The 27,561-nt window shown below is 49.8% G+C and overlaps 1 protein-coding gene across 2 annotated transcripts; it reads left to right on the top strand.

Moving 5' to 3' along the window:
• On the top strand, positions 1-25,570 carry pik3r1 (phosphoinositide-3-kinase, regulatory subunit 1 (alpha)). 2 transcript variants are annotated; one of them, XM_061801093.1, is made up of 15 exons: positions 1-387; positions 1,297-1,843; positions 10,238-10,330; positions 10,410-10,484; positions 11,754-11,885; positions 12,741-12,942; positions 17,135-17,217; positions 23,242-23,452; positions 23,527-23,707; positions 23,785-23,910; positions 23,994-24,136; positions 24,332-24,508; positions 24,663-24,737; positions 24,819-24,989; positions 25,069-25,570. In XM_061801093.1, exons 2-15 carry the CDS (start codon positions 1,498-1,500, stop codon positions 25,256-25,258), a joined length of 2,205 nt encoding a protein of 734 aa, XP_061657077.1. In that variant the 5' UTR covers positions 1-387; positions 1,297-1,497; the 3' UTR covers positions 25,259-25,570. The 2 variants fall into 2 exon arrangements, with proteins under 2 accessions (XP_061657077.1, XP_061657078.1); XM_061801094.1 differs by lacking the exons at positions 1-387; positions 1,297-1,843; positions 10,238-10,330; ... (2 more) ...; positions 12,741-12,942; positions 17,135-17,217 and adding an exon at positions 21,092-21,192 and having other exon boundaries at positions 25,069-25,569.
• Positions 25,571-27,561: the final 1,991 nt, after the last annotated feature.

Here is a 27,561-nt window from a genome sequence, read left to right on the forward strand (position 1 = left end):
TTTTTCACGATCCCGACGAAATTCCGTTCGCAGGACTTTGCCGCGGTTATGTAACTTGCACGGGCGGGGCCTAAGCCAGACTCCATTGGTCGATATCGCGATGACGACGCGCACGAGCCAACCGGCTGCGTCGATTCGGGCTCGCCCCCTCTCCGGTGCCCTCCCGCGCCCTCCTCCCCACTTTGGCCGAGCGGGGCGACGTTTGTCCCGGACTCCCGAGCAAGCCCGCGCCGTACGTTCGACGTGCCGCCGCCACCGCGCGAGCGCCTTCCGTTCTCCTAAACGCCATTTGCGGCGGTCGTTGGAGCACTTCGCGGGGCGGAAGTAAGAAAGAAGACGGAGTGAAAAGTCAAGAAAAAAGCCGAGGAGGATTTAAGCTCGCTTAAGGTACGTGGTGGACGCTACTGCGCACGCGCGTGCTGCTTAACGTATAGACGCTTAACTCGACGCGACATTTTTACCCCCCCAAAAAAAAAAATTTAACTTTCCGCTCCATAACTTCAATTTAGGAGGCGTGTGTAATTCATGTACGACTTTTACATCAACTTTTCGTCTACTTAAACGAGTCTTGTAGTAATTCTTAAAGAGCCGACGACACCCCCCCCCCCCCCCTCTTTCCTTTTCCTCTTCCTCGCACAGCTGCTGCTAACATTTCGTCCGCCATGTCCTTTTTATTTTTTACATTTTGAACCCGTCGAAACCTGCGACGGACCCTCGTCCGAACTGGACCTTTTTCCACCGCCGTCGTAAAAACCTCTATTCGTCATATTCCGGTCCCGGTTCTACAACTTTGACGGGTGTCGCGACCGCTATCGCCGCTAAACGGACACCGATATCACTTTTTTTTTTTTTTTTTTTTGCGACGCCCAGTACAAGTACTGTAATTAAATATGAATACTAAACTACTTTATTATCCCTTCACTTCATCCAATTGTGGCGAAAATGTGTTTTTAAATGTATTTGGTGATGGTTTGAGATATGTGTATGTACTGTTAAATGGTATTGGGTCGATATCAGTGTCGAGGCACGCGAGGGTTGCCGATACCGGCGGTTGATACTGCTGCAGTTTGAAAGAAAGAAAAGTCTTTCTTTACATTTGTATGTCGTTGTCTTAATTCAATTATTATTATTACAACTATTAAGTAAGTTAAAAGTATGTGTATTATTAAGCTAGCGGCGGGAGTGCAATTTTGTAATTTGAGTTTATTTTGGGCGCTATCTGCTGCGTGTTTATGGCATCGTACGCGCTTCTTACTCATCCCGGCGCCGTGTCGTCTCCCCCCACCCCTCCCCCAGCTCTGCAACAATCCCGCAAGGCCCGGTTCTCCCCGATGGGTGCGCACCGCGAGGAGGCGACGCGCAGCCGCAAATCACCCAACCGAGTCGACAAGTGCGAAAGAATGAAGACGAGCTAGACGTGTCCCGACTTCACCAGAAATACGAGCAGTTTTTTTTGTTTTTTTTGAAAACGGCAGTTTTTATTTTTTTGGGGCCAACATGAGCACAGAAGGCTACCAGTACCGAGCGCTGTACGACTACAAGAAGGAGCGCGAAGAGGACATCGACCTCCACGTGGGCGACGTGCTGCTGGTGAGCAAAGCGGCGCTCGTGGGGCTGGCGGCGCTCGGCTACGCCGACGGCCTGGAGCAGCGGCCCGACGAGATCGGCTGGCTGCCGGGCTTCAACGAGACCACGCAGGAGAAGGGCGACTTCCCCGGCACGTACGTGGAGTACGTCGGCAGGAAGCGGATCTCGCCCCCCACGCCCAAGCCGCGACCGCTGCGCCCGCTGCCCGTCGCCCCGGCCGGCTTCAGGGCCGAGGCCGAGTCCGACTCCGAGCAAGGTGAGTACGCCTGCGGCCGTTGCGATAATTCGATGGCATAGAATCCAGCGTCCTTGATGGCGCAAAAGGGGTGTGGCCTCCAACAGGTTTTGAACTTTATCCTTCTGATGGCGGACTGTTACACACCAGTAATGTTTTTAAACTACTAACCTTTCTATGATGTTAAAACCTCAAAAGTAATACTGTGGTGCACTAGTAACACAACTAGTAGGCATGTTAAACACACTAGTAGCTACCTGGACCTCTTGAGTTGCGCCAATTTTTCCCCATTTGCAGTTTTCCTTCACTAGTAGCATGTAGTTGTTTGACTGAAATACCAACACTTCCCTACTAGTGTGCAGAAATGTCATGTAATAGTGGGAAAAAAATATATAGTAAGTCATATTCAGTCTACTAGTGTGCTGATTATTTTCCTCGTGAGGGCAAAGAGCATACTAGTACACTGACCCTGAGCTGGATGTCAAGGGTGCTAATTAAATGTTCATACAGCTTTTTGGGGTTAGTAGTGAGTACAAACTGTACACTAGTTGAGAACGTAATGGTACTAGTACTTCTAGCATTAAACACAACATTTTAACATCCAGCGATTTCCCTCTCAGTACTAGTATCGCGCAGATGTCATCGAGTGTGCATTATGGGCTCACTAGTAATGTAGTTTTCCTACGAGCATAACAAAAAATGGGACTTGCAAGAAAGTCCTACTAGTGCAGTTGACGCTAGTGTCGTTCTTGTACCCTGAATTTGTCTTATACTAGTGAAGATAACGAGTGTAGTAGTACATCAAGCAGCCTTTCGTACCACGCTGGCCAACATTGGCGGACAGCAAGCCGGTCAAAAGCCCACTAGCGCCTTGGCCGTACGAAGGCCCTTCACTGACCCCGCTAGCAAAAACTAGCCAAGTGCGAAGCTCGCTTCCTGTCGCCGTTTGTGGCGGATTGTGAAATTCTTTGCTGCCGTTAGACTCCCAGCAGCAGCGGCGGCCATGGCGTCCGGGTGGGGCGGCGCTCGATACCCGCGCCGTGCGCGAGCGGCGTCGCAGCGAACGTAGCGCCGAGAGAAGAAAAGCGTCAGTGTCCTCGGCTGTCGAGTGGGGGCGGGGGGCAGCGTTAAAAGGCTAATATGTGTGTAGAGGATAAGCGCTGAAGTGGAGCTTGGGAGGAACCTTCATGGTCTGAGGGTTTTGACGACGGGGCTCACTTTTTTTGAGGGGGGGGCAGATTTATCACTCTTTATCACTGTTTTTTCTTCTTCCTTTCCTCCTCTACTGCTTGGATAGCTCCTCCGGTTGGGTTGCTGGGGGGGGGGGGCAGAGGGTGGGAAAAAGGGGGGGGGCTACATGAGTGCAGCAGATGTGAGGATGCATCAAGAAAATATTTGGCCCAATTCCTCGGATCCCCGAAACACGAAAGCGACGGTCCCCTTTCCTGGGCCCCTCTCGCAAGAAGGAGGCCCGCTGGTATCTTTTTTTTTTTTTTTTTGGGGGGGGGGGTGTATCTTTGTACACGAGTACACATGTAACATTTTAGAAAATATTTGATCTTTCCATGGCTTTGCTGAAAGGTAATCAGTGTATATTTTGTATAACCCTTGACATCGGCCATGGTCTAAACCGCTGGCAATAAAAGCGAGTAGACCCCTAGGTGAAAATGTCGGGCATGCTCAGTAAGCACCCTACGCACCATTTTTCATTTGACTGTTTCATATTTATGGTATAGAAGTGTTTTTGATACAAATCTTTATTGTGATGCTAAATAAATACTTGATTGATCTCGTCGGGCAAATTGAGGAATTTTGCTACTGCACGTTACCGCGGTGAAACGGAATTCTGCGGACCCTCAGCAGGGGTTAACAGAAGTCATGCAGGGGCCTGATTGGCTGCATCATGGCCAACCATAAAATGTGTATTATTGTTGTCATTCTTGTGTACATTGTTCAATATTATTAAATTGAAATGAATATAGGTGGAAAAGGGCACTTCGATCGATATCAATTCAAATTGAAAATTTTTGCAAACCTTGCGTATTGTGGACCGGCCCGTCCTCGTCGTCCTTTTAAGTTCACGCTGCGAGAGGCGATTGCGAGCCCGGATTGTGGCGTTCCGTGTCTGCCCGGCGCCCCTGGAATGCGGCTGTTGTAGCGTAACTTATCGCTAAAAAACATGTCGACGCACGTTTTGAGATAAAGCGCCGCGGGCCGCGTCTCTCGCTGCGGGGAAATATCAGACGCGGCGCCGGCCGACGTGACCTAGCGTTGAGCTTCCAAACGGAGGCCGCGGCGGACATTCGCGGCTCGCCGACGAGCGTTCTGTCGTCCCGGATCCGGTTTGCGCCGGAAAGCTTAACTGGCCGGGGTAAGATTTAGCCCAGATTACTAAATCCGCTGGATTGGCCGGGCCCAAAATTTGCGTAACGCGGCCGTCCGCCCGTGTGATGTGGCGAGCCTCCGGAATGTTCTTTCTTGGCGGCAGGCTGCACGCTGCGGCGTCTTTTGTGCTTTGTTCTCGCTGTTGATTGTTAGAAAACTCGTTGAATCGTGGCCCGCTCACCTGATGACCTACATCGAGGAGCTTTTGTTTTGATTCCCATTTTAGAAATTAACTTGTTCAAATGTTTTTTCTTGGTGACTCTCGCGCCTGAATTTTAATAAAACGGTTCCTGTCAAGTATGTTAGTGCTTATCCCATCAGGGACTTAAAAAAAAAATATACACCGTAATTTCCGGACTATAGAGCGCACCCGATAGTAAGCCGCACCTAGTACATTTTTAAAGAAAAAAGCATTTTGTACATAAACAACCGCACCCGATTAAAAGCCGCATGTGCCCACATTGAAGCATGAGATATTTACAAAGAAAGACTGTACACAGAAAGAGTTTTCAGTTTTGATAACATACCTTTTCTTTCCAAACAGTGCCTGTGACGCGGTAGTAACACAGCAGCCACACACTAGCACAGCGCTAACAGGGCTTATTAAAAAAACATGCCGATAAAAATCGCTGAGACGCGGAAGCGACACGCTAGCGCAGCGCTACCAGCGCCAGTTCTGAAAAAATATACAAAATCATGGAGACACGGCAGTAACACACCAGCAACATGCTAGCACAGCTCTAACAGGGGTTAAAAAAAAAACATACCAGTAAAAATCACTGCGACGCGGCAGTAACACAGCAGCAACATGCTAGCTGCTAGCAGAGCACTAACGCTAGCACACCGCTAACAGGGCCGGTTTAAAAAAAAAAACATACCGGTAGAAATCACTGCAACGCGGCAGAAGCAAAACAACAACACGCTAGCACAGCGCTAACAGGGCCGGTTAAAAAAAAAACAACAACATCCTGGTAAAAGTCACTTTCTCGACACATATGTTCCACCGGTCTCACTCTTACCTTTTCCCCTCAAGCGCCCCCTTGCGACTGTTAGAGAAAATGCGCAAATTAGCAAATAAACCGCAGGGTTGAAAGCGTGTGGGGGGGGGGGGGGGGGGTCGCGGCTTATAGCCCAGAAATTACGGTAGTTGTCCTACAGTATTGGAATGCAGCAATGGAAAAGCGCAACAGTCGTGCTACTAGTGCGGTGGATTGTTTTACTCTTGTGGGGGAGGGGGGAAGTTGTACTAGTACATACTTCTTGAGCTGTATATCAAGGATATTAAACGGCTTTCCTTCCGCACAGCGCGCAACGCACATCTGGTAACACTCACAGCGCGGCAACTCCCTAAAAACCTCACAAAAAGACCGTCAACGTTGCTTTTGTGCGCGGCCTCCAAAGGGTTAAGTTGAGTCGAGGCCGCCCCCCCCCCCCCCGAGAAGACATGAAAATGGTTTGTTTGTTCGGGCCAGCGCATGACACGCCGTTTGCGAGAGCTCGAGGGTGCGACGGGGGGGGGGGTCGCTGCGTGTCTCAGCGTTTTGTTTGCAAAGACTTTGAATGAAACCACCGCGGGGCCCGTTTTGGAAGCTCGCCAGTCACTTTGACGGGAACGCCAAATACCGAAGGCTCGGGTTCGAAAGCGCCCGCACGCAGATTCTCCGGCCGTCCGGCAACAGCCCGCTCCGGCCTGCAGGGTGGGCTGTCGTCACTCCGCGGCTCGTGACCGGGGTGCCAAACGCCCCGACGGGCTTTCTTTCCTGTTGCGTGTTCCACAAATCATCCGCTTCCCCTTTTCCGCCACGTGAGCGCCGCTGCCCGGGCCCCTTTGTCGCCGCCTCGCCTCCCCGGATGGGAAGAAACGTTATAGCCCGAAAACGGCGGTCGCCGGAGGAGCACCCGCTATATTCATCCCGAGCGCGCGCTATGTTTAGCGTCCGGCCCAGTCTTGCCCACGCAGTCTGAAGTTCGCCCGGTTCAGGCATGGCGTTAACCCCCCCACCCCCCTTTAGCCCCTTTCCGTAGAGACCGCTTCGGTTATTGGAGCTCCTAAACAATCCGCAGCCGCCTCGACCTGAAGGTTCTCATCTCGGACGCGAAGCCCCCGTCGGGTCGCTCCCCTAAGCCCACTTTTTCCACTTCGTGTGGTTGTGCTGAATGACGGGGGAGGACAAGTCAAGTCAAGTCATGAATTTCTCATCTTGTGGGTCACAAAAGAGATTAGAGATGCCACAGCCTTGTTTCTAAAAAGGATACTAGTACATTAGAACGAGAGACGAGATTTGTATGTTGAGGAGGAGCTAAATTTAGCCTGTGTTGTTAGCGGAGGCTGCAGTGTCTTCGGGTGAGTGGCGGTCAAAATGCTGAGTGAAATTTAACCTGCTAATATTTTTCTCAAGTTAGCAAAGAAAAGAAAACCAAGCGCGTTTATTTCATGTACAAGGTAACCACGGTTTCGAATTTGGTCTTTGGTTTTTCAAGATACTCGTCCAGGTTTTTCGTTTCTCAAGTTGCACTCAACTCGACGCTCTCATTCGCCAGACCGGGACCCGCCTTAAAAAAAAAAAACGTAAACAGCACCGAGTCACGGATGCAACAGTAGAACGGGAGGACGACGGCGCCGAGTGCATAAAAATGATACCTGCACCTCGAGTACGCGTGACTTTCTTCATCCAGCCGGCCATTTTCTTTGCCGCTTATCCTCACGAGGGGAATGCTGGAGCCTATGCCAGCTGTCAACGGACAGGAGGCGGGGTACACCCTGAACTGGTCGCCGGCCAATCGCAGGGCACGTGGAGACAAACAGCCGCACTCACAATCACACCTAGGGGCAATTTGGAGTGTCCCACGTTTTTGGGACGTGGGAGGAAACCGGAGTGCCCACCCTGAGAAAACCCACATAGGCACGGGGGGGAACATGCAAACTTCCCACAGGCGGGGCCGGGATCGAACCCAGGTCCTCACTGCTGGGAGGGCAACGCTTTCTAGCTGCGCCATCCTGCTGCCCATCTACTTTGTTTATCGAGCCATCTTTTTTGCCGCTTATCCTCACAAGGGTCGCGGGCAGTGCCGGAGCCTATCCCACCTGTCAACGGGCACACCCTGAACTGGTCGCGGGGCACGTTGCGACTAACAGCCGCACTCGCAATCACACCTTGGCGCAATTTGGAGTGTCCAATTAACGCCGCATGTTTTTGGGATGTGGGGGAAAAAAAAAAACCACGCAGGTGGGGCCGGGATCGAACCCGGGTCCTCAAACGCTTTACCGGCTGAGCCCACCGTGCCATTTACTTTGTTTAATATTGCAAAATAAAATACGGTGGAATATTCGATTCGACGGGTGTCGCGCGTCAGGCCGTAAACTCGTCGGAAGACCCGACTTTCAGCCGGGCCAGGAGGACCGCCGCCCTTCTGCGGCATCAATGATTGACCGGAGACGGCGGCGGCGGCGGCACCGCTTTGTCCCGAAACGTCATCTCCGACGAGGAGAGCTCAGATATTGCAGTCATTTTTATGGCCGGGGGGGGGGGGGGGGGGGGGTACAAATATAACTCGAGCTTGTGAATTAGTTTCTGAGAAAAAGCTGCCGTCCGTCCGTCCGTCCGTGTTGGATGTCTTGCTCAAGGGGGGGGGATTCTCAGAAGCAGTGAACTTTGAGACAGAATGCCAAAAGTTACTCTAAATAGACGTGCTGCAATTGCCCCCCCCTCCCCCCCCCCCCTTTAAATGTCTTCCAGATGCGCACTTGTCCTACATGCACTTTGGAGCGTTTTGAGTGCGGTCACGGGAAGTTTTCTTCACACGCGACGCGGCGGCCAAAGAGGAAGTGGCTCTGGATGAAGCGCCTCATTATTCGCCCGGCGTTTGAACGCGCGCGTCGGCGCTAGAAAGGCGTGCGTTTAATTCCCCGAGAAGAGAAAAAAAATAAAAATGACGGGGGGGGTGGTGGTGGTGGAAATGAATTTTGAAAAGCAAAATATGGTTTCAAGAAAGACTTCCATTCATAGTTTGCGTGTTTTTTTTTTTGCGAGTGGAGACAGTCGAGCCTTTCAGCGCAGCGTTTTTCATGTCCACACCTGGTACTAAAACCTCTAATGTGGCGGGGCGGGGGGGCGACCCGTGGCCCTGGCCCTGGCCCTGGCGTACCTCACATCACAGCGTATGTATTTGCCCGGCGTGTAAATACTCACATTTTCTTCTTCAACTGTGCTGGGCGGCTGCCGTTACTTTTTCAACTTCCTGCCAGCTTGTAAGCCGAGCGCAGCGCTTCCTGTGCGTCGCTTTTGACCGCACTTCAGAACTCGGCTTACTTTTTATTCCCCCCCCCCCCCCCCCAAACTCCCCCGCTGAGCGTTTCGCCAGCGCAGCTTTCTACCGAACTGCAGTTTTATTAAAATTGTCGGGTGAAAAATCACAGCGCGCCGCTAGCGCAAAGTGTGCCGAAGAACATTACGATTACTATGACACACAAGTCCTTTGAAGTCGAGTAGAGAAGAACAATTTAGCCTTTGGGCGACTATTTTCACCCTTTGGTGAAAATAGTCGCGCAAGACTTCGTGCCGAACATTCCAAGGTTTGTGGCATTGTCTTCCTTCTCTGGAAAACTGTGCTTCTATGTACTTTTTTTTTTTTTTTTTGTTCCCCTGCGTTCGCGTAGCCGTGGGAGTTTTGCGCAACCGGATATTTCCCGTAATTCCCGACCTACAGTCCGCACCTGGTTGTCGACCTCAAATACCGTTTGGTACAAACGTACGCCGCAGCCGTGTAAAAGACGCAAGTGCCCGCATCGAAACACGAGATAGACGGGACGCAGAGAGTTTAATGCTAACGCTAGCGCTGCGCTAACAGGGTCAGACAGGTAAAAGTCACTTCCTCGGCACACATACGCCTCAGTTCTCGACCACAATCCGTTCCAGAAAAAAGTGAATTGTTTGAAAACCGAATCGATGTTTCCCATTACAATGAATGGAAAAAGAAATAATGCGTTCCAGGCAGAGAGTTTAGCGCAGGGGTCACCAACGCCCGCGAGGTATGTTCTAAAAATACCATAGGCCACAAATTGCTACTATTATTTGTGTTTTAAATTCTGAATCTGACTTGCTTACATGAAGTAAAATTTACTCTGATCAATCAAAACAAAAATATTTTATGTACGTGTAATGAACTGAGTCTGAAGTTTGCCACAAACAAGTCACGTAGCCCTTCGTACGATCAGTACTCACGAAGTAGCCCTCGCCCTCAAAAAGATTGTTGACCCCTGGTTTAGCGCTGGCGCTGCCACGCTAATGCTAGCACCACGCTAACACTAGCACTAACAGGGCCGGTTAAACAGAAAAAACATACCAGTAAAAATCGCGGAGATACGACAGTAACACGCTAGCGCAGCACTAACCGGTAAAAGTCACTTTCTCGGCACATGCATTCCACTGGTTTCACTCGTACCTTTTCTGCTCGAGCGCCCCCTTGCGGCCGTTAAAAATGCCCAAATTAGCCGCATCACGGCACAAACCGCAGGGTTGAAAGCGTGTGGAAAACAGTCGCACCTGATAGGACAGAAATTAGGGTAGATGTGTGGCGGGTGGGACAGCTACTTTCCACACAAAGTCGTCCAATCAGGGAGCCTCTGCTCTGTCTCCCGATTGGTCGGTTTGCTGTGAATGCGAGAAAGATAAAATCGTACTGCGTGGAACATTCGTCGCCTTAGCTTTCCACTTGACTAGCCATCCATCCATTTTCTTAGCCGCTTATCCTCACGAGTGCTGGAGCCTATCCCAGCTGTCGACGGGCACACCCTGAACTGGTAGCCAGCCAATCGCAGGGCACATAGAGACGAACAACCGCACTCACAATCACACCTAGGGGCAATTTCGAGGGTCCAATCACATGTTTTGGGGATGGGGAGGAAACCCACACAGGAGGGGCCGGGATCGAACTGTGAGGCCAAGGCTTTACCCGCTGATCCACTGTGCCTTGACTATTTCTTATAAAATTTTTTTTTTTTTTTTTTTTTTTTGTCTGTGTGACTTTCAGGCTGGTGGCTGCTGGACCTGACGGAGCAGTTTTCCCTCCCCGAGACGGCCCCGCCCCACCTGGCCCGTCTCCTGGAGGCCATCGAGAAGAAAGGTAAGTTTGACGCCGCGTCCTTGCGATCATGATCTCAACGAGCCGGTCGACAATAGACGCGTCTTTCTCCCTCTTCAAGGTCTGGAGAACCCCACGCTGTACCGAACCTTCACTGCAGGGGGGGGCCATGAAGTCCGACAATATTTTGAATCCGGTGAGTAGATTTGGCGCAATGCTAAAATGATGAATGAGATGTTCCGAATTCACCCGCATAAGTTTAAAATCTGTGACATTGAGACACCGTTTTAGAAAGATGACAGTCAGTTGTGACCCTAGCGGGACAAGCCGAAAGAAAAAGAAGACGACGTTGAGACACCTTAAAAAAAAAAAAAGCAACTTTTACTCGTTCCATTCCACAAGCTTTTATAAAGTTTCAACTTATACGAAACACTTTTTGAAGTATTTATTAGGGGCAGTTTTCAGTCTCTCCTCCACAGTTCTCCTGTGAAGAGGCAACGAGTGTTTGCTTCAAGCTTTTTTGTCGCGACTGTAGAACTGACACACAAATCATAGAATGTTAATGACCAAAAACGTTTTAATAAGGGATTTAATTTGATGTAGTGGAAGTCTGTTTAATGCTAACATATGATGCCATAGCTGGGTCGGCGAAGGTTAGCATAGATGACCTTCTTTGCGTCTTCCTCTTGCTTCTAAAATCACCTTCATGTCCCAATCCCAGCTCGCCGCGAGCCCCCACCCTCAGGTACTAGCGTAATTTCCGGCCTATAAGACGCGTCTTTTTTCACACGCTTTCAACCCTGCGGTTTATGCGACAGTACGGCTAATTTGTGTTTTTTTTTTTTTTTTTTTTTCCTAACGGCCGCAAGGGGGTAAGAGTGAGACCGGTGGAATACATGTGCCGAGGAAGTGACTTTTACTGGTCTGGCCCTGTTAGCGCTGCACTAGCGTGTTACTGCAGTGTCTCAGTGATTTTTACCAGTATGTTTGTTTTTTTTAAACCGGCCCTGTTAGCGCAGCGCTAGTATTAGCACGACGGCGCTAGCAACCCTTCGGTTTATGCGATGATACGGCTAATTTGTGCATTTTTTTTTTCTAACGGCCGCAAGGGGGTAAGAGTGAGACCGGTGGAATATATGTGCCGAGGAAGTGACTTTTATCGGTCCGGCCCTGTTAGCGCTGCGCTAGCGTGTTACTGTCGTGTCTTAGGTGATTTTTACCAGTATGTCTTTTTTTAAACCGGTTCTGTTAACGCGAGGCTAGCGTTAGCGTTAGCGCGGCGGAACTAGCGTTAGTTTAGTTCAGACGGCTGCGTCATATGTATGTACCAAATGGTATTTCCTTTACAAATTGTCTGGGTGAGGCTTATAACCAGTAGCGCTCTGTAGGCCGGGGAATTACGGTAGTTCTGAAGCGGCGACCTCCCATCGCGGTTCGTAACCATTTTCGCTCCGCGTTTTTGCAGATCCCTCGTCCGCGGACCTGGACCGGCTGGAGCTCCCCGCCCTGTGCGACGGCGTCCGCCGGTACCTTCAGGACCTCCCTCAGCCCATCGTCCCGCCCGCCGTGTACGCGCAGCTGGTGCACGCCGCCAAAGGTGAGATTCTGTTTCTGTTTCCCTCCCCCGCCAGAAGCGGTGACCTCGTGTGCCGCCGCACTGAACATTGAGTACCCGGCGCGCAAAACCGCGAGGCCGCCCTGCTGCACTTTGATTTCCAGACAGGTTTCTAAACTGCTCAATTTTCTCCGCGCGTCGAATAAACAACTCGCGTACGTTGTTGTCATTGTTGCGCGTCGGGCCGTTTCCGCGGTAGTTTGATTCCTGCCGTGAGAGAAATCCACGACTTGCTGCGTGAAAACATCACAAAACGTGGCCAGATCATGCTTTTTGGATTCATTTTAATAATAATAATAATTCAATAATCGTGTTGACATTGAGTCAGTACGTTGTAATTACGCAAGAGTACTAACGCAATACTGTTCAAAAACAGTCTTCCGCTTGACTACTTTTATCTAAACGTGTCCCAAAATAGCAGCAAAGCCCTGCTGAAGTCGAACTGAAACTCCTCAACTCACTCGAATGTTGTTTGCTGACAGCAAGATGCCACAAAATGGCGGCATGATTACATATTTAGAGAGGATTTCAGCATATAAGAGGGTAAGTTAAAAAACCAAAACAAAATTCTCATCTTTCGTTTCGGTGTAAAAATCTCGTCACGTGGCCAGAAACAGGATACGTGTGGTTAATGGCGGCGCCCAGACGAGCCAATCACGCGCCGGCGTACCTCGCGCTCGCTCTCTGCCACCTCTGCGGTTGGCGAGCCTGCGTGCGCTCATTTTGTTCCATTCCGCAACTTCTCTTGCAATGTTCTCACGCCATTTTTTTTTTTTTTTAATTGTAATTATTATAAAATTTTTTTTTGTTGTTGTTGCGGCTCCCTCCTCCCCTCAGAGGTGTCCAATCCCGACGAGTGCGCCCAGCAGCTGCGCCGCATCGCCGGCGGGCCGGGCCTGCCCCCGCAGTACTGGCTGGGCCTCCAGTGCGTCCTGCGCCACTTGGCCCGCGTCTGCCAGAGCGCCAACAAGAACCTGCTGAGCGCCAGGGCGCTGGGCGAAATCTTCAGCCCCGTCTTCTTCAGGCAGCAGAGCATCAGGTGGGGTTCGGTGGGGGGGGCGTGACATACAAACACGCAAATACACGGAGGCCATTTCAGCATTGGTTCTCCAGTCTTGAAATCCAACTTCTGATTCTCTTTCTTCTTCTGCTTCTCCTGCTTCTTCTTCTGCTACTTCTTCTTCTCCTTCTGCTTCACTTTCTTCTTCTGCTACTTCTTCTTCTCCTCCTTCTGCTTCTTTCTTCTTCTGCTTCTCCTGCTTCTTCTCCTCCTTCTGCTTCTTTCTTCTTCTGCTTCTCCTGCTTCTTCTCCTCCTTCTGCTTCGCTTTCTTCTTCTGCTTCTCCTGCTTCTTCTTCTGCTACTTCTTCTTCTCCTCCTTCTGCTTCTTTCTTCTTCTGCTTCTCCTGCTTCTTCTCCTTCTGCTACTTCTTCTTCTCGTCCTTCTGCTTCTCTTTCTTCTTCTGCTTCTCTGCACTTCTTCCTCGTCCTTCTCTTCTGCTTCTCTTTCTCTTCTGCTTCTCCTGCTTCTTCTTCTTCTACTTCTTCTTCTGCTACTTCTTCTTCTCCTCCTTCTTTTCTCCTTCTTCTTTCTTTCTCTTCTTCTACTTCTTCTTTTCTCCTCTCCTTCTTCTTCTTCTTCTTCTTCTTCTTCTTCTTCTGCTCCTCTTCTTCTCCTCCTTCTTCTTCTCTTCTCTTCTTCTCTTCTTCTTCTGCTTCTCCTGCTTCTTCTTCTGCTACTTCTTCTTCTCCTTCTGCCTCCTTCTGCTTCACTTTCTTCTTCTGCTACTACTTTCTTCTTCTCCTCCTTCTGCTTCTTTCTTCTTCTTCTTCTGCTTCTCCTGCTTCTTCTCCTCCTTCTGCTTCTCTTTCTTCTTCTGCTTCTCCTGCTTCTTCTTCTGCTACTTCTTCTTCACCTCCTTCTGCTTCTCTTTCTTCTTCTGCTTCTCCTGCTTCTCCTGCTTCTTCTTCTTCTTCTGCTTCTTCTTCTTCTTCACCTCCTTCTGCTTCTCTTTCTTCTTCTTCTGCTTCTTCCTGCTTCTCTTTCTTCTTCTTTTCTGCTTCTCCTTCTTCTTCTTCTTCTCCTTCTTCTTCTTTTTCTTCTTCTGCTTCTCCTGCTTCTTCTTCTGCTACTTTTCTTCTCCTCCTTCTGCTTCTCTTTCTTCTTCTTCTTTCTTTCTCCTTCTTCTTCTCCTCCTTCTACTTCTTCTTCTTCTCTCTTCCTTCTTCTTCTCTTTCTTCTTCTTCTTCTTCTTCTCCTCCTTCTTTTCTTCTCCTTCTTCTTCTCTTCTTCTTCTTCTCTTTCATTTCTTCTTCTTCTTCTTTCTCTCTCTTCTTCTTCTCCTGCTTCTTCTTCTTCTTCTTCTTCTCCTCCTTCTTTCTTTCCTCCTTCTTCTTCTTCTGCTCTCCTTCTTCCTTGTCTTCTTCTCCTGCTCTTCTTCTTCTTCTTCTTCTTCTCCTTCTTCTTCTGTATTCTTCTTCTGCTTCTCCTTCTTCTCTTCTTCTCCTCTTCTCTTCTTCTTCTTCTCCTTTCTGTCTTCTTCTTCTCTTCTCTTCCTTCTTCTCTTTCTTCTTCTTCTTCTCCTTCTTCTTCTCCTTCTTCTGTCTCCTTCTTCTCTTTCTCTTCTTCTGCTTTTCTTCCTTCTTCTTCTTCTCCTTCTGCTTCTTCTTCTTCTGCTTCTTCTTCTTGCTTCTCCTTCTGTCTTCTTCTTCTCCTCCCTATCTTCTCTTCTTCTTCTCCTCCTTCTTCTTCTCTTTCTTCTTCTGCTTCTCTTCTTCTCTTTCTTCTTCTCTCTTCTTCTCCTGCTTCTTCTCCTTCTTCTTCTTCTTCTTTCGCTTCTCCTGCTTTTCTTCTTCTGTTCTTCTGCTACTTCTTCTCTCTCCTCCTCCTTCTGCTTCTCTTTCTTCTTCTGCTCTTCTCCTCCTTCTCTTCTCCTCCTGCTACTTCTTCTCTTCTCGTCCTTCTGCTTCTCTTTCTTCTTCTGCTACTTCTCCTCCTTCTGCTACTTCTTCTTCTCGTCCTTCTGCTTCTTCTCTTTCTTCTCTCTGCTACTGGTCTGTCTTCTTCTCGTCCTTCTGCTTCTCTTTCTTCTTCTGCTTCTTCCTGCTCTCCTGCTTCTTCTTCTGTTTCTTCTGCTACTTCTTCTTCACCTCCTTTCTGCTTCTTCTTCTCTGCTTCTCCTGCTTCTTCTTCTTCTACTTCTTCTTCTCTTCCTTCTGCTTCTCTTTTCTTCTTCTGATTCTCCTGCTTCTCTTTCTTCTTCTGCTTCTCCTGCTTCTTCTCCTTCTTGCTTCTCCTGCTTTTCTTTCTTCTTCTGCTTCTCCTGCTTCTTCTCCTTCTGCTTCTTTCTTCTTCTGCTTCTCCTTGCTCCTCTTCTTCTTCTGCTCACTTCTTCTTCTCCTCCTTCTGCTTCTCTTTCTTCTTCTGCTTCTCCTCTTCTTCTTCTTCCTGCTACTTCTTCTTCTCCTCCTTCTGCTTCACTTTCTTCTTCTCTACTTCTTCTCTCCTCCTTCTGCTTCTTTCTTCTTCTGCTTCTCCTTGCTTCTTCTTCTTCTCCTCCTTCTGCTTCTCTTTCTTCTTCTGCTTCTCCTGCTTCTTCTTCTGCACTTCTTCTTCTCCCTCCTTCGCTTCTCTTCTTCTTCTTCTTCTGCTTCCCGCTGCTCTTTCTTCTTCTTCTTCTGCTTCTCCTCTTCTGCTTCTTCCCTTCTGCTTCTCTCTCCTGCTTCTCCCTTTCTTCTTCTTCTTCTTCTGCTTCTTTCTCCTGCTTCTTCTCCTTCTGCTTCTGTTCTCTTCTTTCCTGCTTCTCCTGCTTCTTTTCTTTCTGCTACTTCTTCTTCTCCTCCTTCTGCTTCTCTTTCTTCTTCTGCTTCTCCTGCTTCTTCTGCTCTGCTGCTTCTTCGTTCTCCTTCCTTCTGCTACTTCTTCTTCTCGTTCTTGCTGCTTTCTCTTTCTTCTTCTGCTTCTCCTGCTTCTTCTTCTTCTACTTCTCTTCTTTCTTCTCCTCTTCTGCTTCACTTTCTTCTTCTGCTACTTCTTCTTCTCCTCCTTCTGCTTCTTTTTCTTCTCTTCTGCTTCTCCTGCTTCTTCTTCTCCTCCTTCTCTGCTTCTCTTTCTTCTTCTTCTCTTCTTCTCTCTCTCTCCTGCTTCTTCTTCTGCTACTTCTTCTTCTCCTCCTTCTGCTTCTTTCTTCTTCGCTTCTCCTGCTTCTCTTTCTTCTTCCTGCCTTCTCCCTGCTTCTTCTTCTCCTTCTGCTTCTCCTGCTTCTCTTTTCTTCTTTTCTGCTTCTCCTCTCCTGCTTCTTCTCCTTCTGCTTCTTTCTTCTTCTGCTTCTCCTGCTTCTTCTTCTGCTACTTCTTCTTCTCCTCCTTCTGCTTCTCTTTCTTCTTCTGCTTCTCCTGCTTCTTCTTCTGCTACTTCTTCTTCTCCTCCTTCTGCTTCACTTTCTTCTTCTGCTACTTCTTCTTCTCCTCCTTCTGCTTCTTTCTTCTTCTGCTTCTCCTGCTTCTTCTTCTCCTCCTTCTGCTTCTCTTTCTTCTTCTGCTTCTCCTGCTTCTTCTTCTGCTACTTCTTCTTCTCCTCCTTCTGCTTCTCTTTCTTCTTCTGCTTCCCCTGCTTCTCTTTCTTCTTCTGCTTCTCCTGCTTCTTCTCCTTCTGCTTCTCCTGCTTCTCTTTCTTCTTCTGCTTCTCCTGCTTCTTCTCCTTCTGCTTCTTTCTTCTTCTTCTGCTTCTCCTGCTTCTTCTTCTGCTACTTCTTCTCTCCTCCTTCTGCTCTCTTTCTTCTTCTGCTTCTCCTGCTTCTTCTCCTCCTTCTGCTACTTCTTCTTCTCGTCCTTCTGCTTCTCTTTCTTCTTCTGCTTCTCCTGCTTCTTCTTCTGCTACTTCTTCTTCTCCTCCTTCTGCTTCACTTTCTTTCTTTCTGCTACTTCTTCTTCTCCTCTTCTTCTCCTCCTTCTGCTTCTTTCTTCTTTTGCTTTCTTCTCCTTCTTCTTCTTCTCTCCTCCTTCTGCTTCTCTTTCTTCTTCTGCTTCTCCTGCTTCTTCTTCTGCTACTTCTTCTTCTCCTCCTTCTGCTTCTCTTTCTTCTTCTGCTTCTCCTGCTTCTCTTTCTTCTTCTGCTTCTCCTGCTTCTTCTCCTTCTGCTTCTTTCTTCTTCCGCTTCTCCTGCTTCTTCTTCTGCTACTTCTCCTCTTTTGCTTCCTTTCCTTCTTCTTCTTCTTCTTTCTTCTCGTGCAGCTGCGAGGCCAGCCAGGATACCCACGTCAGGATCATCGAGGTTCTGGTGGCCAGCGAACGGACCGAAAGTCAGGAAGCCCCAGGTACTTTTCCGCCTCAGACCGCGCGAAGCGTTCGCCGGCGGCGCGAACGACCGTGGCATCTGTAAAGCTGAACATTGCGACGGCGATGCATCGGAATGCAAATGAAATTTGGCAGGACGAAGAATGGTTTTGAGTTTAATTGTAAATAATCTGCTGTACAGACGCCATCTTGAATGACTTCAGAGTTCGGCTTTACGGACGCCAAGTGCGTTTTGTCCAAATCCGAGCAGATTATGAACTTGTTTTGCGTTTCCCCGAGCAGCTCGAAAGACCGCCAGCTTTACAGGTGCCACGCTTCTCAAGCGGGCGGTCGGGCTTCCGCGAAAAAGGCAGGACGGGAAAGGGACGAGTTTGGCTCGAAAACGTGACTCGATGTTGTCGCGTGTGGGCAGGGGACCAAAGTCTCAGCTCGGGGGATTTCCAGGCAACAGCGCTAGAAAACCGAACGCAACGATAAAGCGTCGCGTTGCTTTTTAAAGAGATGCCTTCAAATTTCGAGAATTTGACTTTTATTTTCCATTTCGCAGCAAGTCAGCCATTTTGGTTGCCGGCCTCATTTTGTTCCCAAAGATTTTTTTATTTGTAAATATTCGTCCCCGCGGCCGGTTTGACCTACCGACGTGATATTCGGCGGTCTCGGCCTGTCACACGCAAACTCGCAAAAAAAAAAAAAAAAACCCCTCCAGAAACCGTTTCCAAAGAGACGCGGGAAGTCTTCCCATTTCGGTTCCGAGCAGCCATTTTGTGGTCGCTTTTGGCAATCCGTCGCTTTGCGCAGCGACCGACGGGGGAACACCCAAATGATGTTTTGGAGTCAAAAGGAAAATTTCTCTTTGTAGTCGCGGCCGCAAAGTGGCCTCGAACGTCTTCAATAATTCAGCGACGGGCAAAGAACACGCTGCATTTAACGCGTTCCGACGTAATCCAACTCAACGGGGACCCACGCGGGGGGGGGGGGGGGGGATAAAATGGACCGCCCGCCACATTAAAGCCAAGCGCGCTCGGAACGCGTTCACCGCCCGTCGCCATGGACACGCCGCAGTTATCCGTTCGCCGTCGCCTTATTTTTGTTACGCCGCGTACTTTCCCCCCCGTCTTCAAAGGCGTTTGTTTGTGTTTTTCATTCATAAAGCGCGGCCTCGCTTTGCGGACGAGAGAGTCTTTTATTTTGCGAAATGAAGGCCGTGGTGATTCTTGAAAATAATATAGTAAACAACGGGGCTGTTTTTGATATTTCCATCCATCCGCCGTAGAGGTCTTTGGGTGAAAGGCAACAGCCAATCACACGGCACAAACGAGCATTTTCACGTGATTAATTATGGACGCCTCCTGCCCATTGACAGCTGGGATGGGCTCCGGCGCTCCCCACAGCCATTGTGAGGATAAGCGACTAAGAAAATGGATGGAGTGAATATCGCCAAACGTTTTTTTTTATTGCGATATCCCCTCACTCCCGCCTTACAAGCCACCACTTTTTTCACACCGCAGCCGCCGCGCTAGTTAGCGTTAGCATTAACACCGCCTCGTTAGCGTTAGCACTGTCGCATTAGCGATAGCGCCGCCGTGCTCGCGGTAAACTCTTTTCTGCGTACCGAGGCCTACGACCAGGTGCGCTCTGTCGTCCGGGAATTATGGAAATATTGAAGCTTCCTCATCCGCTCATATTTTGTGAACGCGAACTCTTTGAACTGGATGCAAGGCTACTTTGCCTCGCTTTAAATTACACACGCGTGAAGCAGCGCCAGTTGACTCAGGTGCTTAAGGAGTGTTCCACGCGCGCACACAAACACACACGTGCACATTGTACATTTTTAAGTGACGGGTTCGTGTGTGCGTGCGTCCCCCCGCCCCCATCCCACTCCACCCCCCTCCCGGCGACCGCCCGTCTATTTTAAGCGAGCGACAAAAGGTCCACTTAGATTTGGTTGGCTGGAAAGACGAGCCACCACAGAGCGCCTCTTGTTGGGCCCCAGGCGCCTCCCTTTTTTTGCGACCCCCACCTCCCCCCCACCTCCCCCAGCCCCTTAAAGTGTCCAGCTCAGCAAATATTTGAAAGTTTGCAAGTTAATCATAAGCTGCCTCCTCGTCTCCAAACACACGGGAGAGATAGAGAGAAAGAGGGCGTGGACTGAAAGAGAGAGAGAGAGAGAGAGAGAGAGAGAGAGAGCGCATCTAAGGTGCAGCTCACAGCGTGCTAATCATTAGCACGGCGACGTTAGGCGCGCCGCACCTGCCCACGCGCGTAACGGATGAGCCGGATTCGAACCGGGGAGAAGCACATGGGAAGCCGCGCTATGGTACAAGAAGCCAGGATCGTCTCAACTTGGATTTAACGTGACTTTACTCTTTTTTTTTTTTTTATTTTTTTTTTTTTTGGAGGGGGGGGGTTTGCCACTGGAGAGGCAAGACGCCAAAGAGAGAAAAATGCACAACTTGCAACGTAAGTCTACTTTTAGCGACGGGGTCCTGGCAGCCTGCAATTATAAGTAAAAAAAAAAAAATTATAATCATTAATAAGACGTTAATAACACATTAATAACGCAGCACTTTTCACGATGTACAAAATTAACAGGTGGAGGAACAGTAAGAGTTAAACTCAATAAGACAATAACTAAAGTTTGGTCAAATCTGAAGTTTTGTATTTTTGGACTTTAGTTGGTGACGTCGCTTCTTCAGATTTTCACGTCTTTGCTAAGTGGCAGCTGCCAAAATGGCTGAAAACCGCTCGTAACATCGGCGTTCCTCAATCGAGATTCGGAATCCGTTCCAAGATCAATTGACGGGCAACGGGAGAGGCTTTCGGGATTGGTCGACGCGTGCGCAAATCCTATTGGTCGATGCTGCAATGTGGAAAAAAGTTTTTATGGAAAGCACATTTTAAAAAAAAAAAAAAAAAAGAGATTTTACTTTCCAAACAAAATCCGTTTTTCAGGAACTTTAATGTAACAATTGGTGAACAAATTATCGAATCCATCAATTTATCATGTCTATGTTTCATAGTCCGAACGGGAACCGAACCCTAGAACTGCAAGGCGGCCCGCGGCAACAAAAAAAAAAATGTTGGATTTTCTGCGTTTCATAGATCATTTGTTGTGTGTGCTGCAAAGTGACACAGTCCTGTCAGAAATATGTTTTAACATTTTCAGATAATACATATTGGAATATTTGCAATACTTGTCAATGGCTGCGGCCCAAAGACGTTATCGGCCTCAGGGTGCGTTTGATTTGCGGCCCTTCACCCGTTTTCCGAATGTTCTTTTAAAAAAAAAAAAAACGCCAAGTGGCTGTAAGAGCGTACAAAAAGTTTCATATTTCAGTGATTATGATTAGTAACGCCACCATTCCGTCAAATAAAACCACTGCGAGGAAGTCATTTCCAAATTGTAAAGTTTGAACGCGGCAAATCCCGTCAGGTTTGCTCGTCCCCGGGGCCCCGACGCGGCGCACATTTTCAGACGCTTACCTAAGCGCCGCCCCGCTCGGCTCTCGCGACCCGACTGCATTCCGCTTGAGCCGTTCCACCTTTCCAAGAAGCGCCGTCTATTTTAGCGGCGCTCAGGAAACGGAGGCGGTTATCCGTGTCACGCCGCGGGATTAGGAGCGTATTTCGGGGGGGGGGGGGGGGGTCGGATTGGAGCGAGCGCGTGTGGACGTGCGAGGCCGCGGCGCCGAGGGGAGGGGCCGAGTGAGGGAGGGGAGGGCGAGCGAGAGGATGACGGGGGAGGACGAGCGCGAGGCAGCCAGAGGACGAGATGTGCCGGACGCACGCGAGGTCTCCTCACCGCGCGACGCCCGGAACATTTTAGGAGTCATTTAACGATCCTTCTTGGTTGCTTTTGGACGGGAATCAAAGTGAAAAGGGGTGGCGGGGGGGGGAGCGAGGGAGGGAGGGGCCTTTTGGGATGACTTCATCGCCGCCGGGAAATGGAAGATGCCGGAGCGGCCGGTGACACAGCTCCCGCCTGATTGGCTGCGGTGAGTGATGTAACGCGTTACCGAGCAGGATTTCTTTAATGACTTTCCTTTTTCGTTTTTTCTTCTCCCCCCTCTGTGGGGATTTTGCATGGCAGCGCACGGCACGCTCAAAAAGGTTCCGTGTCGGAATCCGTCGGAACATGAATTGAGTTTGACCCGAAATGTGAACGTTTGCGCGGCAAGCGGACCGAAGTGGACGGAAAAACGGATAAACGAGGTGGAAGTGGCGTGAACAGTCCGGGGTTTACCCTGCTCGGGATAGGCAGCAGAAAATGAAGGGGCTGCTTTTTAACAGTGTCCAATATTCAAAAGTGGCGTGCAGGTGAAAGCAGGAAGCCCCCCACCCCCCCACCCCACCCTCGCTCCATCCCTCCCACCGCAAAGGAAGCTTTAAAAATAGCGCCCTACCTCAAGCGCCGGTCGTGAAACTGTCAGCGCAGCGTGGGGGGGTGGGGGGCAGGGGGGCACAGTCGCAGATTTAAGATGATTTATTATTGGCGATGTTCCGACGGCTCGCACGCCATCGCGGCCGCGCGCTCGCCAGCTGTTGCCCGAAAGCCGTGCATGCGCGCTCCGCGCCGCGCCGACGCGAGTCCGGAATGTTCCGCCAGTGAAAGCGCGGACGGCTTTGTGGATCCGTCGGCGGCTTTTCTCAATGGAATCCGTTCTCGTGAATCGACATTTTTTTTCAACCGTCTGCGAGCCCACCCGACGAGCGGAAGATGCGCGTCGATGGTGCGCTGGCGGATTAGCGACTCACTTGCGCGGATTGGAAGTCTGCAAACGGACGCTCGCTCCCGTCGACAGAATGTGCCGGTGGAGCCGTTTTGTTACTTAACTCGCTACCGAAAACTAATCGAGTTACTTCCCGGTCGGGGTGGTTTACATTTCTCAGTACTTCCCACGTGTGCCAAAGTACTCGGCTTACGAGCGCACCCGACAGACGAGGTGTCCACGTTACAAACGGTCATAAAATCGAGACTACGCGGCACCAGAAATGAGCACGGATATAAATATTTACTGGGCGGCACGGTGGATCAGCTGGTAAAGCGTCGGCCTCACAGTTCTGAGGACCCGCGTTTGATCCCAACCCTGCCTGTGTGGAGTTTGCATGTCCTCCCCCCCCCCCCCGTGCCTTGCATGGGTTTTCTCCGGGTGGGCACTCCGGTTTCCTCCCACATCCCCAAAACCCGCAACATTAATTGGACACTAAATTGCCCCAAGGTGTGATTGCGAGTGCGGCTGTTTGTCTCCATGTGCCCTGCGATTGGCTGGCGACCAGTTGGGATAGGCTGAGGATAAGCTGCAAAGGAAAATGGACCGATGGACATATTTACTGGCTTTATGACGTTACGACTGCGGTTAATCGAAACGCCGCACTTTTCAAAAGGTTAGCGAGATGTGTGCAGTAATTTGCAAGCAAACACAATTTGGTCGAGATTAATGAGAGCCTGGGGAAGATTTACAGATTTCAAATCTGTGCATGTTTCAAAAATGTCACCGCAGCTTTGCAAATGTCCAGAACCGAAACCCGAGTGGTCAACCAGTGTACTCTACTTACGTTGACGTGCACTCTAATGTCAAACAAGATCGCCGAACATCCTTCTGGTGCTTGATCAGAATCCATCCGTCCGTTCGTTTTCTTTGCCGCTTATCCTCGCGAGGGTCGCGGGGAGTGCCGGAGCCTATCCCAACTGGTCGCTAGCCAATCGCAGGGCACATGGAGGCAAACAGCCGCAGTCACAATCACACCTTGGGACAATTTAGAGTGTCCAATTAGTGTTGCATGTTGTGGGGATTTGGGGGCAAACTCCACACAGGCGGGTCTGGGATTGAACCTCTGAACTGCGAGGCCAACGCTTTACCAGCTAATCCACCGTTCCGCTGGATCAGAATCTTATTTTCCCGAAAAACAAATAAAGTTGGTCAACCGAGGCCACGTCGTAACTGAACCCGCTCACCTCTCCCTCGGCGGTCGAAGTCCGCTTCGCACACGCGTCAAAACCCTTCGTGACACTCACGCGAGCGCCTGTGCCGTCGCCCTTTCAGCTCTACCTCCGAAGCCGCCCAAGCCCGCCCCCGTCGCTAACAACGTCCAGAACAACAACAACAACAACATGGCGCTGCAGGACGCCGAATGGTACTGGGGGGACATCTCCCGCGAGGAGGTCAACGAGAAGCTGCGGGACACGGCCGACGGAACCTTTTTGGTGCGCGACGCGTCCACTAAGATGCACGGCGACTACACGCTGACCCTGAGGTAAGCTCCGCCTCCTCCTCCTCCTCACTTTGAGGTTCTGGTGGCGTGTCGTCATCGTTTTTACCACTTTGTAGGAAGGGCGGCAACAACAAGCTCATCAAGATATTTCACCGCGACGGCAAATACGGCTTCTCGGATCCGCTCACCTTCAGCTCCGTGGTGGAGCTCATCAACCACTACCGCAACGAGTCGCTGGCGCAGTACAACCCCAAGCTGGACGTCAAGCTGCTCTACCCGGTCTCCAAGCACCAGCAGGTAACGTCGGCTCGCCGCCGACGCCGCAAGTCGGGCACGGCGACGCGAAGCTTAACGGGCCTGCGCGCCGCTCTCAGGACCAGGTCGTGAAAGAGGACAACATCGAAGCCGTGGGCAGGAAGCTGTGCGAGTACCATCAGCAGTACCAGGAGAAGAACAAGGAGTACGACCGGCTGTATGAGGAGTACACAAGAACCTCGCAGGTACGCGACAGCGCCGCTGGGCGTCGACGGATTCGTCGACCCGCAGACGTTCCGTTGAACGCTCGGTCCCTCCCCCCTCTCAGGAAATCCAAATGAAGAGGACCGCCATCGAGGCGTTCAACGAAACCATCAAGATCTTCGAGGAGCAGTGTCAAACGCAGGAGCGCTACAGCAAGGAGTACATCGAGAAGTTCCGGAGGGAGGGCAACGACAAGGAGATCCAGAGGTAAAGCCGCCTCCCCTTCAGCCCGGGTGCTTCGAGTCCACCCGTGAAGGTTTTGTCTGCCAAATTTAGATCAAGACGGGGTGCAGGGAGTCAAGTTTCTCACTCGACACCGCAGAGAAACCGGATATCAAGATCCGTTTCCGAGCATTTGGTTCTCTCGGTCGAGAAGGTTCTGAATCCACGCTGTGCTTTCAGGATCATGGGCAACTACGAGAAGCTCAAGTCCAGAATCAGTGAAATCGTGGACAGCAAGAGCCGCCTGGAGGAGGACCTGAAGAAGCAGGCGGCCGACTACCGCGAGATCGACAAGCGCATGAACAGCATCAAGCCGGACCTCATCCAGCTGCGCAAGACCCGAGACCAGTACCTCATGTAAGTATGTTACAAACAGTCGCGGCGGTTCTCGGGTTATCCTCGTGCCGCTTGTGGGCCAAGGGCTCCCTCTCGCGGGACGCAAAAGAATCAGTTAATTGCAATTGGTTTTATGAATTTGTGCACGGTTTGAGTGTCCGCTGTGGTCTCGCAGGTGGTTGACGCAGAAGGGCGTCCGGCAGAAGAAGCTCAACGAGTGGCTGGGAATCAAGAACGACAACGCCGAAGAGTAAGCGTCAACGTTTGGCTAAGATAATCCCGCTAGCCCTGCCGGCGATGCTAACGTGCGCATCCCGTTCCACTCATCTAGTCAATACTCGATGGTGGACGACGACGAAGACCTGCCCCACCACGACGAGCGCTCCTGGAAGCTGGGCAACATCAACCGGCTGCAGGCGGAGGCGCTCCTCCAGGGCAAGCGAGACGGAACATTCCTGGTGCGCGAGAGCAGCAAGCCCGGATGCTACGCCTGCAGCGTCGTGTACGTATTCTGTCCGTTTCGGTCCTCCCCGCGCAGTCCTGAATCCGCTAAATCCGAGATACGTTCCGTCCCCTTGCAGAGTGGACGGCGAGGTGAAGCACTGCGTCATCAACAAGACGCCGTCGGGCTTTGGTTTTGCAGAGCCGTACAACCTGTACGGCTCCCTGAAAGAACTGGTCCTCCACTACCAGCACACGTCTCTGGTGCAGCACAACGACTCCCTGAATGTGACGCTCGCCTACCCCGTCTACGCTCAGCAGAGGCGGTGAGGTGGGGGGGCAAGGGGGGAGCGGAGCGAGGTGCTACGAGGAGGCCTCCTGGAAAGAGGCGGGGGGCGGGGGGGACGGCGAAGGGTGAAAAGAGGGGGAGGTGGGGGGGGGGGGCTACGAAAAGGACGTTTTCAGTGACTGCCTGACGAGTTTGAATGTACGTTTGATGTTCTTTTGAGGGTTTGTGGTGCGTCCCGCCCCCAGGACCCCCCCCCCCCTTGCCTGAGGACACTTTGAGGCCTTTTCCTAAACGGTGCTCGCGGACTCTCGGACGTTTTTACCCGCTGTGACAGAACTCAACCCCCCCCCCCCTTTTTTTTTTTTTTTTTTTTTTTTTTTTTGTGTGTGTTTGTGAGAGAGTGAACGTGTGCGATTTTTGGGCGTGAATGAGAGCGAAATTGTCCATGTTGACCAAAAAACTCATCGAATCACGATGAAAAGAGCGTCACGCGAAGGTACTCGTCGGTACCCACTGTCGGATAGCAGACGCCGATCAGCCGATCAATGTAGCATAATGGCACTTTTTACGTTTATATTTGTTTTGTTCCTTTCGGACGAGTCCTATGGACTTTTGCAGGAGGGGTAAGCATTGAAACTATGAACCAAGTGCACCAAAGTTTAAAAATGAAATGAAAAAAACTTCCCGTTCCGTTTCTGATCTGCTATGCAATTGTTTGTCCACACTCTGTTGCAAAGCGCGATATAAGCTGGTGGGGATGCCCGCGAGGGTGTTTTTCCATGTACAGACGCCAACCTACCGTCAACATTGTTATTATTATTGTTTTTCTAAGAATAGTAATAATCGTTATCAGAACTCACTTTATCGACGGAGGGGAGGGGGGAAAAAGCTATTTTATTATTCCTCCGTCGCTTCACACTGCAGAACCTTCGGAGACGGTCCGGGCCGGTTCACTCATAAATGCAGTTGGCACGGAACGCAACAGATTTATTTTCATATAACAAATATATATATATAAATAGAAACGTGTAAGTTACCCCCCCCCCCCACACACACACACACGAGAAGTGTCTATTCAAGATTGACATCCATGATTCACTTTTGTATTTTTCTGTATCAGAAAATGAAATATGTAACAACTCCGGGTGGATTCGCTCATTTCACAGCCCCCATTGTCACGCTAGCATTAGCATATTAGCACGAACTTTCCACCCCCACCCCACTAGAGCATCCACCAGCGAGATTCAGCAAGATTAGCGCAGTGTTTTCCCGAGTGAGCTAAAGACGCGCAACGCAGTACACCGCTCACGAAAAAGTTGCGGTTATTCGGGGTATTTTTTTTTTTTTTTTTACGTTGGCGAAACGGAGATTGGAGGAGCCACAGAAAGGCGTCGACGGAATTTTGACGTTCACTTCTTTGTTAAAAGTGAAAGCCACTTGTGCAAAAAAAAAATTAAAAAATAGCCCAATATCCTTAATTTTTTTGCAAGTAGTTTTAAATGTCTTTGTGTGCCACAAAAAAAGTTAAAAAAAATTTTAAAAAGATATACGGAAGTCATAATTTCGTCTCAATTAGTGTGAAATTTGGGCACATTTAATGCTAAGCTATTCCGTTGCGTGAGAAGCAACGCTAACTTTCGCCACCTAGTGGAAGCACGTCAAATAATTCCGCCGGCCACGAAACGTCGCGAGCATAAAATCAATACAACACACATTTGGAGTCGATATAAACATTTTGTCGAAATTCATCGCACGAGACTGTCGTTGGAAGAATCGTCGCGTCTTGCTAACCAATGAGCGGACGTCATCGCTAACTGTCGCGGGTGTACAATTTTGTTTAAAAAAAAAAAAAAAAACAACTCAAGGCTACTCGATGTGTCACATGTGACATTGTTTCACCTTTTTAAACATGCTGCTGACATCTTTGTTTTACGTTAATGATGATGATGACTATGATTTTTTTTTTTTTTTAATAGAGTTTCCTCAGCACCGTGCGCCGTTCTTTTTGTTTTGTTCCTCTTTTGGCTTTGTACGACTATTGGACATGTTTTCGGGGGCACGTTTCCCGGACGTGTTTGGTTGATTGACTTGATGGTTTACCAGTGTTGCTTCAAACCTTATTTGGGCTCTTTGGAAAAAAAAAAAGAAATAAAAACCTTTTTATGAAAATCTTGGATTCTTTATTGCAACTAATCTTGAATCATATGTATACAGTATTATTTTTTTTTTAATTAGTTGAATTAGTTCTGTAACCGTGCTTGTAACTCTAAACAGTTGTATCCCAAATTATCCCTCCGCATTGAAATGAATAGTAATGCGATTAATCTGTTCTAACATGCCAACG

This window comes from Syngnathoides biaculeatus, chromosome 17 (assembly GCF_019802595.1).
Source record: "Syngnathoides biaculeatus isolate LvHL_M chromosome 17, ASM1980259v1, whole genome shotgun sequence".
Taxonomy (NCBI): domain Eukaryota; kingdom Metazoa; phylum Chordata; class Actinopteri; order Syngnathiformes; family Syngnathidae; genus Syngnathoides; species Syngnathoides biaculeatus.

Bases quoted from the DNA above. Each gene is read 5' to 3' on its own strand.
- pik3r1 (XM_061801093.1), top strand. From the start codon at position 1,498: ATGAGCACAGAAGGCTACCAGTACCGAGCGCTGTACGACTACAAGAAG. The intron at 10,331-10,409 runs GTAAGTTTGACG...TCCCTCTTCAAG, and splicing joins GGAGGCCATCGAGAAGAAAG to GTCTGGAGAACCCCACGCTG. The intron at 17,218-23,241 runs GTACTTTTCCGC...TCGCCCTTTCAG, and splicing joins CGAAAGTCAGGAAGCCCCAG to CTCTACCTCCGAAGCCGCCC.